Raw genomic sequence first — 12,951 nt, 5'->3', positions numbered from 1 at the left:
CTATAGCAGACACCTCGCCCAACACGACACTCTCCCAAGTGTCTCTTCCCGCAAGATGGGCAAGCGGGAGATGGCTGTGCACCCTAGAAATCGCGATTCCCGGTCTTCTGTCTCCGGTCCCTATAATAGCCACCTCTCTTCCACGCGACACGGTCGGCTTCCTGCTGGAAATCAGAAGGTATGGATCTCTTCTTCTGCCTCTGCTCCTTAGCCTCCAATCGCTCACCAATCTCTGCTATAGTGGTTGGGTCAACCAACTCGGTGAAGTCCTGCAACTTCAATATCGATACCTGCTTGTAAATTTCTCTCCTCAAGCCTCTTTCAAACTGTCGTACCTTCTTCATCTCATCTGGAATAATGTACGGGGCGAAGCGAGATAGCTTGATGAACCTCACGGCGTACTGCTATACTGACAACTGTCCCTGCTTCAGATTCAGGAACTCCGTAATCTTAGCCTCCCTAGAAGAGGCTGGAAAATACCTGTCGAAGAATATCTCTCTAAATCGCTCCCGAGTCATCTCTACAGGTATAATCCTCTGCTGCTCTAACAATCTCACTGCTGACCACCATCTCTCGGCCTCTCCAGTCAGTCTGTAGGTGGCAAACGGCACCTTGTGCTCCTCTGAATACTGCAGTACTGTAAATATTTTTTCCATCTCCTGCACCCAATTCTCAGCGACTGCAGGATCCGTTCCTCCTGAGAAAGCTGGAGGATTCATCTTTATGAACTTCTCGATCGTACAACCGTGGCCTACAGATGGACCACCCTGTTCTCTCGAAATCTTGGCAATTTATGTCATAACCTGCTATGCTACGCAGCGTAAGACTGCATCTGAATCGCTACCCGCAGCGCCTGAGGGTCTAGCACCCTCACTCCCGCTGGCGTGGGCACTATTTCCACCGTGGTCCATCCTGAAAGAAGAAACAACTTAACTCAAAACCTCTTTTCCTACGTGTATCCCCCAACTCACATAATAAATAAAATATCACAGCGGAAAACCTAGCAGCAATAAACATAAAATCTCAAACATCCAATCATAAAATATAATAACAGAGCATTCTTTACATCCTCACATACATCAAAATATCTCTAGGGTCAAACACAAAATAACTCTGACCCTATTACAAAATCTTACCCTTCTCACAGGGTAATCTCACTAGCTCAATGGCGGCCCTGACCCGCCGGTCTCTCAGGGGCTCCTGAAAAATTAATTAAGTTTGGGGGTAAGACACTTCTCAGTAAGGGAAAATAAACTAAATACAGCTGTGTGGCAACATGAATATTTAATGCATTTGTACGTATACAGTACATTTCATAATTCTATAAACATAATCATATCGTACTAGGTAAACATATATTTTCACATCTGTTAATAAATCATATCATACATAAAATCATCTGTTATAACTGTAGTACTGAAAATAAACCCAGGATGACTGGCTAGCTGGTGTCATGTATTACCCCCCATGACGGGTTGTGCAGCCCGAAAGCGGGACCCGACAATGGCTGGCCGACCATTGCCGAATCAAAAATGTCTGTAAGTACGATGAGCCCGCCACACCCTGGTCCGGACTACCAGGTGGACGTTCACACTCTACTGAAAGCCACATCGACTATCCATCTCCCATCCCCTCGTGGGACGGTAGCACTAATAAGGCCTCGTGCCAAAATTAACCCATATCTGTACCGAGCTCCTGGTCTGAACTACACTAACATTCTGATTGTGAAAACATATAATACATGATCATACGTAACATCATTACGGCCTCGTGCCGAAAACATAGATATGGCCTCGAGCCGAAATCATACATATGGCCTCACGCCAAAATCATAGTAAATATGGCCTCGCGCCAATAATATAAATACGGCCTCGTGCCGATAGCATAAATACGGCCTCGTGCCGATAACATAAATACATGGCCTCGCGCCAATAACATAAATACGGCCTCGTGCCGATAACATAAAATTAATTAAGTTTGGGGGTAAGACACTTCTCAGTAAGGGAAAATAAACTAAATATAGCTGTGTGGCAACATGAATATTTAATGCATTTGTACGTATACAGTACATTTCATAATTCTATAAACATAATCATATCGTACTAGGTAAACATATATTTTCACATCTGTTAATAAATCATATCATACATAAAATCATCTGTTATAACTGTAGTACTGAAAATAAACCCAGGATGACTGGCTAGCTGGTGTCATGTATTACCCCCATGACGGGTTGTGCAGCCCGAAGGCGGGACCCGACAATGGCTGGCCGACCACTGCCGAATAAAAAATGTCTGTAAGTACGATGAGCCCGCCACACCCTGGTCCGGACTACCAGGTGGACGTTCACACTCTACTGAAAGCCACATCGACTATCCATCTCCCATCCCCTCGTGGGACGGTAGCACTAATAAGGCCTCGTGCCAAAATTAACCCATATCTATGGTACCGAGCTCCTGGTCTGAACTACACTAACATTCTGGTTGTGAAAACATATAATACATGATCATACGTAACATCATTACGGCCTCGTGCCGAAAACATAGATATGGCCTCGAGCCGAAATCATACATATGGCCTCGCGCCACAATCATAGTAAATATGGCCTCGCTCCAATAATATAAATACGGCCTCGTGGCGATAGCATAAATACGGCCTCGTGCCGATAACATAAATACATGGCCTCGCGCCAATAACATAAATACGGCCTCGTGCCGATAACATAAATATATGGCCTCGTGCCAAAAACATAAATACGGCCTCGTGCCGATAATATAAATACTGTCTCGTGCTGATAATATAAATATATGGCCTTACGCCAAAAACATAAATACGGCCTCATGCCGATAACATAAATACATGGCCTCGCGCCAATAACATAAATACGGCCTCGTGCCGATAACATAAATATATGGCCTCACACCAAAAACATAAATACGGTCTCGTGCCGATAACATAAATATATGGCCTCGCGCCAAAATTATTTCAGGTATATATATACTGAAAATACATCATTTATCACATAACCGTCAAAACCATTACAACATAACTCATATTTTCATAATACCTGAAATCATGCTTGGTTCATAAAATCTTTCACATCATAATACATTTCACATAAAATAATATTCATGCCACATATATGCTGTTAAAAGTCATACTTCATATTTTAAAATCGTGAATTCCTTACATCTCAATGATCTCATACATACATATACATTTTAATCATCATAGCAGTATTTTCCTAATTGTACATTTCATTCGTAATACACAATATAACATATGCTTTTCTAAAAATAAATTCACTCTTAATCAATAATAATTTGTATGGAAAATTACTGCTTTAGTTTATTCCCTTACCTGGTTATTGAGAAATTCCTTAGGACCTAAAATTTCACGCCCTTGGCGCCTGAAATTTAACTCCTGCAATTTACATTTTTTCCCAGATTAATTAATCTATTTCTTCAAAATAATACTCATCTAGCCTTCCTTAGGCTCTATATACCTCAAATTAATATTTAAACTATTATTTAACATCCCCACTTAATTTTCCAAATTTTGCCTACGGGTCCTAAAATTACACCCGCGGCGCTCACCCGGATCCTAAATTTTAGAAATCCTACTTTAGTTCCAAATGCTTAATATTTTAGCATTTTTAAATTAATGCTACCTAATTAAAAATAAGCCTCTTAATAATCGCCGCACCCCAAATTTGGGGTTTTGGCCCGACACCCCCACGAGAATTCCGTCCCACTAGACTTATAGAGAATCATCCCTAGATTCTCGTGGTGGTGTCCGTTCGTCAATTGGGCTTATATTTTGCAAGAAATTAAAGAAAAAGGAGAAAATGGCTTACCCCAAAGAATACACTTACGCCGCTCCTACCACCGATCCGCTCCAGTAGAAATGATGGTAGCGGCGAATGGAATCCAGTGGTATCTTTAGATTTTCGATCGGGCGAAAATCCATCACGAAATCGAGGAGAGAGGGAGAGAGAACGTGAGGAGAGAGAGAGAGAGTTCTAAGAGTTGCAGGTAAAGAATTAATAAATAAATGAATAAAGAAGAAGAAGAAGAAGATAGCAGAAGAAGATAGAATAAGAGATTCAAATTAAAATTGAATCTCCTGAAGCTTCTAGCAAGCCTCAGGAGGAGGATAATAATAATAATAATAATAATAATAATAATAATAATAATATATTTTATTAATAAAAATAAAAATAAATTTTAATTAATTAATTTTGTTTCTTTTTCCTTTTCTTTTAAATCCGATTAATTAATTAATTTTTTTTTTAGAAATCAATCCACTAATATTTTATATCTCTTTTTGGGGGGTTTTTACAAGCATGCTATAGCCAATATTTTCATGCTCTAACCAATCTTAATGTTAAGCGATCAAATTGGATATATCACTTGAATTTTCACATTGGCTTAATTCTCTAAGGTTCTTAGTATAGTAAATGCGTATGCTAAGATTTGACATTTAAAGCACAAACCACTTCCCAATCATTTAGTCATCACTATCCCCTTTTATTTATATAACTAATCCTAAGATCTAAGGGAGAACTTTTTATGTAATTCTTTTTGGTACCCATTCTTCATTGGGTCTTAAGGGGTTTATTTTCTTAACAACCCATATCATCTTCCTATCTTTTCCTCTAACACCTCTAAATGAGCAAGTTTATCGAATGTGCCCTTTTCTTTCACAATATAGGCATGTTTTGTTTGAGAGATTTGATTTGTTAATCATATTTTTATAAAAATAATTATGACCATAAGATTTAGAAGAGGAATCTTTTCTGAAAAAATTATTTCTTTTAACTCCTAAGGATTTTTTGGAGTTATTATTTTCACTTGTAAATTTGGAGATTATTCCAAAATAATCTTCCATTTTTCTCTCCAAGTAAGTGATTTTCAAATCCTTTTCAACCTTTTCCTTTTCTAAGGTAGCATTAGATTCTTTTAAATCTTCTAATTGTTTTGCCAAATTTTTATTTTCATTTTTCAAGATTTTTTTTCTTTTTAAACATCTTAACTGGAATCTTATAAGTCCTAATATATTCTTTTTGAAGTTCCTCAAAAGAATGCATGCTTTCATCATTAGATTCATCACATGATTCTTCACTAGATTTATCACAATATTCATCACAAGAATCATTACATGAATCATTAAATGAAGAGGTTTGAGAGACGTGTACCTCCTCGTCGACTAATGCTATTCAACAACAAGTTGCTTTTTCTTGATTATTTGAGTTTGAAGCATCCGGAGTGGTGGCCTTCTCCTCTTCGGTCCCTTTATAAGTCATTTTTATTTTTTTCCCTATTTCCTTAGTACTTTGACATGCCATGATTCTATAAAATTCATTAGTATATAAAGCGCAATATAAAATATTCATGACATTAGAATTGACTTGCATTAAAACAATATCATGTTCATTCATTTCATTTTCAAGTATGGGAATTTCATTGTTATTGATAATTTTCATCAACACAAAATTCCCTTTAACAATCACTTTCCAAGTCCTCTAATCTATTGATTTGACAAAAATGTTCATTCTTTATTTCCAAGAGGTATAATTTACACCACAAAACATTGGAGGCCTTGTAAAGGATTGACCCTCACAAAATGGGGACACACCAATATGAGCCATAAGATCTTTATACAAATACGATTAAGCTTATTGCAACTGGACTTTGATACCAATCGTGAGGATTGGTGTGATCCCAAAAGGGGGTGAATTGAAATTTTAAAAACTTTTTGCTAACTATTTAACCGATTCACCAACAATATCAAGATTAAATATAAAAAGTGTATAACAATCACAACAATATAAATGTAAACATACACGAGTGGAAAATTAAAGAGAGAAGGGATAGAGAGAACGACTCTGAGATTTACAAGGTTTGGCTATACCCGCCTACGTCCTTGCCTCAAGAAAACCACCCGAGAATTTTCACTATCTTGCTCTTTTAAACCAAGGCGTATCTGCTACTACAATCCCTCCTTACAGACGGAGAAGCCTCTCTAAGAGATATCCCCTCGTTCGGTACAATACAAATCGTAATCCCTCCTTATAGGCGGAGAAGCCTGTAACGACCAAAAAAAAAAAAAAAATAATAATAATTAAAAAAATTAATTAAATTTATTATTATTAATTAATTAATTAATTATTAAGAAAATTAATTAAATTAAGAAATTTGAGGATTTTGGATATATATATATATATAATAGTATATATGTAAGTATATATATATATATATATATATATATATATAAGTATATATTATATATAAGTAAGTATATATAAAAGTTTAAAGTATGGATAAAGGAAAGAAAAAAAAAAAAAGAGAAAAACTTAAAGGCTAAGTTTCTAGAGAAGTAGGAAGAGGATAAGAAAGAAGAAAAAAAAAGATTCTTCTCACGCGCAGAACAGGAAGGAAAGGGAAAGAAAAAAAAAAATAAATAAATAAGAAGTACATAGGTGCCTGTGTGGGCCACGTACTGATATGTACGCAGTTGTTCTATGTGGGCCACGTATTGAGGACATTGGAAGATGAAGTATGAGATGCATGATTTCTGTGTGGATGTGTTGTGCGCATGTGAATTTAATTATAACATAAAAATAATGGTATAACATATTGTAAATGTATGTGTGTGCATGCGATGAGGTAAACATACCATCGGGGGCTTACTGAGAAAGGCGAGTGCTCTTCTAGGTAGTTTATTGGTATCAGTGCAAAGGGATGTTACTTGTATGGGCGGGTAGACATCCCGATTCTCGAAAACCTTCGCCTTTAAAATAATAAAGATGTGTATATTGGCGGTGAGGTAATTCTTCATCCGAGGGCTTACTGAGTAATGTGAGTACTTTGGTAGGTTATTTTTAGTACCAGAGTAAATGGAAGCTACTTGTATGAGCGGGTAATCTTCCCTATCTTTGGGGACTTTTGCCTGCATAAAAATTATGTACTTATGCATATTGGATGTGTGTATAACATTAGATGTCAAGAATGTTATTAATAGTACATTTTCTCAGTTGTTATTGATATTATGTGAGAAACAATTTATTTTGATATGTAAATATTAAAACTCATTTGTCACACACTGTTATAATTTATTCCACCCTTACTAAGAAGTGTCTCATCCTAGTGGATTAACAATTTTTCAGGTTCTTCTGGAGACTGGGTTTAAAGGCCTAGGCTGAAACTATTTTTGCTGGTTTCTTTTTGGAGTATTGTAAGATACTGATATATATATATACAGATATATATTTGTACTATGTTATGTTTTAAATGCTGGTTGTGGATACAGATATTTGGATGTTGTAGTATTCGTTTTTGGGTTGTTATATAGAATTCTAGTATTTATTTGAGGTTATTTATTTATGTGCCGCTGCGTGCATGTTAATTATGGAATCAGATACAGGTGATTGGAACATGTGTCACCCGGGCCCCACTTGGCGGGTTTCGGTGCTTCACAAAGCCTCTCCAAACAATATACCCTCGCTTGGTATGGTTCACACCGTAATCCCTTCTTATAGGCACCGATACCTCTCCAAGTGATATACTCTCACTTGGCATGGTTTAAAGCTCGAATCGCAGAGAAATGAATAAGAATGAAATATTTGCGTACAATGAGTACTCCTTCAAGAGCTAATTTGTACAATGAAAAATATTTCTAAATGCACTATCAAATGATTTGAAATATGAAACTCGGTAGAGTATGAGTATTTCTCTCAAAAATATTTTTGCAAGTAAATGAGAGTATGGAAATGATTTTTCTCAAAATAAACTTTTGAAATATCAAAAGTAAGAAGCTTTGATGTAATAAAATGTGAGTGTAAGTGTTAAAATTGATGCGATCCTAAGAGGGGGGGTGAATTGGGTTTTAAAACATTTTTCACTAATTTGAACAATTACGCCAATTTACCACATATTTTATCCCATTCAATGTGCATGTGCATATATAAAATAATTTTAACAATGAAAGGAAACATATACGTGTGCAGTATCTTATTTAATTCAAATATGTGTATGCAAATAACTTTAACATTAAATAAACATTCATACACATATTGAAACTAAAGTGTAAGGATTTAAATAAGATAGAGAGAGCGATATCAGATTTGTTATCGAGGCTCGACCAAACCAGCCTACATCCTTGCCTTGGTTATACCCCCCAAGGATTCTACTATACCTGCTCACTTAACCGGGCGGAGTAAAAACCTTTTACATCCTCTCCTTATGGGGCGAGAAAAACCTTAACTCAATTACTAGGCTGAGCTGAACTACTCTCAATTACGGAGCTGAGACTCCCCGGTTAAATTCATGGCTGAACTGAACCAGTCTCATTTACGGGATTGAGACTCCCCAATTCAATTAATGGGCTGAATCCAACTGTTACAATAAAATATTTTGTACATGAAACATGCTTCTGAAATACAAGCAGAGATGTACACGCTTAAACTCATAAAATATGCACTCTCTTATGATATGATTTATGCTCAGTAGAGTAAGGGTGTTTTCTAAATAAATGTTCTAATCTTTGAAGAAAGATGTATGTGATAAAACACTTCAAAGATTTGAACCCAGATGAAATATTCTCCTAAAAATATATATCAAATGCATCAGAGAATAAAGGATTTGTTCTAAAAGTATTTTTGCAAAAACTAACATGTAAGATCTTTGATATTATATGAAACATGCAACAAAAGCTTCAAAGGTCAAATGTAAAACAAATATTTTCTCCAATGAAGATACGCAATAATATCGTTTGGAGAAGATAGGATTTATGCTGAAAACGTTTTTTTGCAATAATCACACTTTAAAAATAATCAACCTAATAAAAAATACTTTTTTAAAAAGAATGTTAACAAAAGAGTTAAAGAGAGTTTGGAGAGTATGAAAAGATTTGACCTCAAAATGATTTTTTAAGTAAAAGAGTATGTGGGGGAACTTTAATTAGTAAAAATATTTGAGAGAAAAATTAGGCTAATCAAATTCAGTAATCTGGAGTTTTTAGGGGGTATTTATAGAATTTTTAGAAAATCTGACCGTTGGAGACACGCTTGCTATGTTGGAAAAGATTAATTAAATTTTAATGACTTTTTAAAGCTTTTAAAAAATTCCAACCTAAGAGCTGTGATTTGTCATTATCAAAATGAGATCAGAGTCAAAAAGTCAACAAAGAAGATTAAAGGGATCTACAATAATTTTTCAATTAAAATTATTTTATTAAATTACTTATATATTAATGATTTATACTTTAGTAATTAAAAGATAACTTGTAAGATAGAATACATTTTAAAAAGAATAAGGCATAAATTCTACTCGTTTTAGAAATTGTTTGGAACTTGGAAGATATTAAATAAAAGAAAGAAAAATATAAATGAGTTTATTTTCATATTTAGTTAGAAGAAAAGTAAGAAAGAAAATAATATACATAAAAAAATCAATGAAGAAATATTTGAATTTTCGCATAATTGATGTTTGATTTTCTTACCTTGATTATATTAAAAAAAAATTATTTTTATTAATATTTGATATAGAGGAAATATAAATGAAAATAAATTATTATTTTTTGTTTCTTTTCTCAAATAAAATTATTAATACTAATGGACCTTCACGGTCGGTTTAATTTAACAAATATCTATTCATTATAATAAGATAAGTATATTTAAAATTTTAAATATTAAGAAAGTAATTATTTTTTATATGTTTCTAATTATTTCATTTAAGGTGTAATAAAAAATAGGTAAACATCATCATCATAAAATTTTAAAATAATTATTTTTTATCTATTTCTTATTATAAACACATCAAATGTTTCACATTATAATAACATAATTTTATGTATAATTAATTATAACTTATTAAAACTAATATATTCTTAAATCCGTAAACCAAACTTAACTGAATAGACATTCCAATCAGTTGAAAAAAAAAAGGTAAAAAGTAAAAACGAAAATGCAAAATAAATAGTTGCGTTAGAGTCGGCAAACCCTCTGCCTATAAATATAATAGATGTCCAATTATTTTCGCCCTCTCTAGCTCTCTGATCCTTCCCCTCTCATCCTTTGCTGCGCCGTCTGTTGGAGCGATCCGAGGGAGACTCTCTGCAAACATGCTTCTCTATCAGGATCTTCTTAGCGGTAGTCTTCTTCTTCATCACGATCTTCTTCATCTGCTTCATACTTGTTTCTGAAATTGTATATGTTCTGTTTTTGTTTGTTAATCAGTATATGACTGTGGGTCTATTCAATTTTGATCCTTGTTCGTATTTGATTTGTCAATTTTATGTGTGCTGCTCCTAATTTCTCCGTGTCACCTTGGTAGGAATTCTAGGTTTTTTTCGTTATATATATGTGTTCTTTTTGCTCAAAAAGAAAGCTTGTGCCTTTCGAGTTTCTGTATTAGATCCCGAGTCGGGTATGGTTTTTTTGTGATTAGATTTGGGCGATTTTTAAGTTTCCCAGTTGAGATCTGAGGATCTACATCATGCTATGGTTTTATTCCGCTCTTGTTTATTTTTAAGAATCCATGAACTCGGTATTAAATGCAGTTGTTGGCTACTTGAGTAATTTCTCTCGCCTGTGGATTTATTTATTTTGAATCTCGTTGTTTCTGCGAGTATTATTTGTTGGATTTTGCACCATGATTGTTCAGGATCCATGTAGGCTTTAGTTGATCTGTTTATTTTGATGGGCATTATTTTTGGGAGAAATTTTCTTTCATTTATTCAGGATCTGTTTATTTTAATGGATATTTTACTGTGAATCTTGAGTAAATTTATAGTCTCTTAAATTTTGATATGTAAAAATTTCTCCTTTTAAGTCATATGTACTCGAGAAAAGTTTTTTGGTGATGAACTGGTGGAAATTCTGTTTGAAATACTTTTGTTTGAAACAGATAGTTGTACCATACTGTTTCCCCCACTTTCCAATTAAAGAAAAAGAATAATTGCCCTTGCCTACATCCTCATCTTCATAATGAATGATGAATTTTCTTGCTGTTAGTGTGTGTGTTGCACGGCTATTTTGCATTTGTTGGTTAGTCTGATAATGTGGAACATAGCTTTAACATGTTTGGATGAACTATGATTTTTATTTGTGCTGGGACTGTTTAAGTGAATGCTTGAATTCTGAATTACTTGTTGATCATATATGTGCTGCTCATCAATTTCAGGAGATGAGCTTCTCTCGGACTCGTTTCCATACAAAGCAATCCAGAATGGAATACTATGGGAAGTTGAAGGAAAGGTTAGTGGTTTAAACTATTCTCTTTCTGTGTCTGTACATTCTCTATGCACCAAGTAATGCAGGAACATACTTTATGTATTTTGGATTGTTTTAGTGGGTTGTTAAAGGAGCAGTTGATGTAAACATTGGTGCAAACCCCTCAGCCGAAGGTGGTGATGAAGATGAAGGTGTCGATGATCAAGCTGTCAAGGTTGTTGACATTGTTGACACCTTTAGGCTCCAGGTTAGTTGTGTCCATTATTCGAGTTTATGGTTTTAATGTCTTCTGAATCTTTTGAAGCAGAATTGAACTATATTATGTGATCTTTCCAGGAGCAACCTGCTTATGACAAGAAGCTGTTTGTTGCCTTCATGAAGAAATACATCAAGTCATTGTCAGCAAAGCTGGAGGGGGAGAAGCAAGAGGAATTCAAGAAAAACATTGAGGGAGCAACTAAGTTCCTCCTTCCCATGCTCAAAGACTTCCAATTGTGAGAGCCCTCTCTTTACCCAGTCTCATTTTGGTTATCAGTGTTTCTGCTTGAATTGTTGTCACTTTTACTCGGTGTCATTTTGGTAATAAGTTTTTCTGCTAGTATCACTCTCTCTTTTACCCGGTGTTGTTTTGGTTATATCAGTGTTTCCGCCAGATTCGCTCTCTCTTTTACCCAGTGCCGATTTGGTTGTCAGTGTTTCTGCTAGAATTGCTCTATCTTTTACCTGGTGTTGTTTTGGTTCAGTGTTCCTGCTAGAATTGCTCCCTCTTTACCCATTGTTGTTTTGGTTATCAGTGATCCTGCTAGAATTGCTGTTTTTATTTGTGTCATGTGATGTGTTAAGGGTAAAGATCTCGATGGAATAACTAGATTGAAGTTTTTTTTTTTGGCTGTGCTTTGCAGTTTTGTGGGGGAGAGCATGCATGATGATGGCAGTGTGGTTCTTGCTTACTACAAAGATGGTGCGACTGACCCAACATTTTTGTACTTCGCCCATGGGTTGAAAGAGGTGAAGTGTTAAGAGATAATGCAGGCGGGAACCGCCGGCCTCCTGTGCTTGCTGCAGTTCTATTTTTATTGTTATCAGTTTTCTTTTGCCTTCTGGACTGGCTTAGCGTTTGGCTTTTAGGCACTTGAAGTTTGGTGTTCTAATTTAATGTCAATTCTCCTTAATATTATAGGATGCATTTTATAGTTTTCTGAGCGTTTCTGGTTTTGATTTTATGGAGAAATAAAATTTCCATTGTGTCACAAATTATTTGTTTTAATTTTTAAACAAAAAACGGAGGCCAAATAATCTATCGAGGTTGAAAACAAAAAATGTTACCACTTGGTATGTTTTTATGTTTTTGAGGGATAGGCGGATGATGAGGCCTCACCACAGATTTGATTGATTCTCATTTTGTTTCATTCTCTGTAGTGGGGTATTTATGGTTTGAGATTCCAGCACTTACATATGAATGGTTGGTTGTGTCCCTATAAAGAGATCGATGCTTGCTTTTAGCGAATCATGTCCATATCTTGTAGATGTCTTTTTCCTATGTTTGGAATCTGATTCTATGGGCATAGATACTAGAGCATGGTGTGGGTTCATCATGGAATTTTGCCTGAAGAAAGCAGATAGCTTCTCCGATCCTTTACAAACACGTTTTGAACCAATCATTGAAGTCTTTTTCCTGGGTAAAATAAGAAAAAAATATATTAAATTATTGAATAAAA

The 12,951-nt window shown here is 35.0% G+C and overlaps 1 protein-coding gene across 1 annotated transcript; it reads left to right on the top strand.

The window, feature by feature from the left end:
- The first annotated feature begins 10,007 nt into the window (after positions 1-10,007).
- On the top strand, positions 10,008-12,487 carry LOC131150306 (translationally-controlled tumor protein homolog). The gene is made up of 5 exons (XM_058100943.1): positions 10,008-10,150; positions 11,184-11,257; positions 11,352-11,480; positions 11,570-11,727; positions 12,136-12,487. The coding sequence occupies exons 1-5, from the start codon at positions 10,123-10,125 to the stop codon at positions 12,251-12,253; spliced, it is 507 nt and encodes a 168-aa protein (XP_057956926.1). The 5' UTR covers positions 10,008-10,122; the 3' UTR covers positions 12,254-12,487.
- The last annotated feature ends 464 nt before the right edge of the window (positions 12,488-12,951 follow it).

The sequence above is a fragment of the Malania oleifera genome, chromosome 3, assembly GCF_029873635.1.
Source record: "Malania oleifera isolate guangnan ecotype guangnan chromosome 3, ASM2987363v1, whole genome shotgun sequence".
In the NCBI taxonomy this organism is placed as follows: domain Eukaryota; kingdom Viridiplantae; phylum Streptophyta; class Magnoliopsida; order Santalales; family Ximeniaceae; genus Malania; species Malania oleifera.
Note: the sequence above shows the minus strand (reverse complement) of the source record. Positions and strands in the feature narration are given on the sequence as shown.

Excerpts from the sequence above, each read along its gene's own strand:
- LOC131150306 (XM_058100943.1), top strand. The coding sequence starts at position 10,123 with ATGCTTCTCTATCAGGATCTTCTTAGCG. Across the intron at positions 11,258-11,351 it reads TATGGGAAGTTGAAGGAAAG|TGGGTTGTTAAAGGAGCAGT; the intron begins GTTAGTGGTTTA and ends GGATTGTTTTAG. Across the intron at positions 11,481-11,569 it reads TTGACACCTTTAGGCTCCAG|GAGCAACCTGCTTATGACAA; the intron begins GTTAGTTGTGTC and ends TGATCTTTCCAG.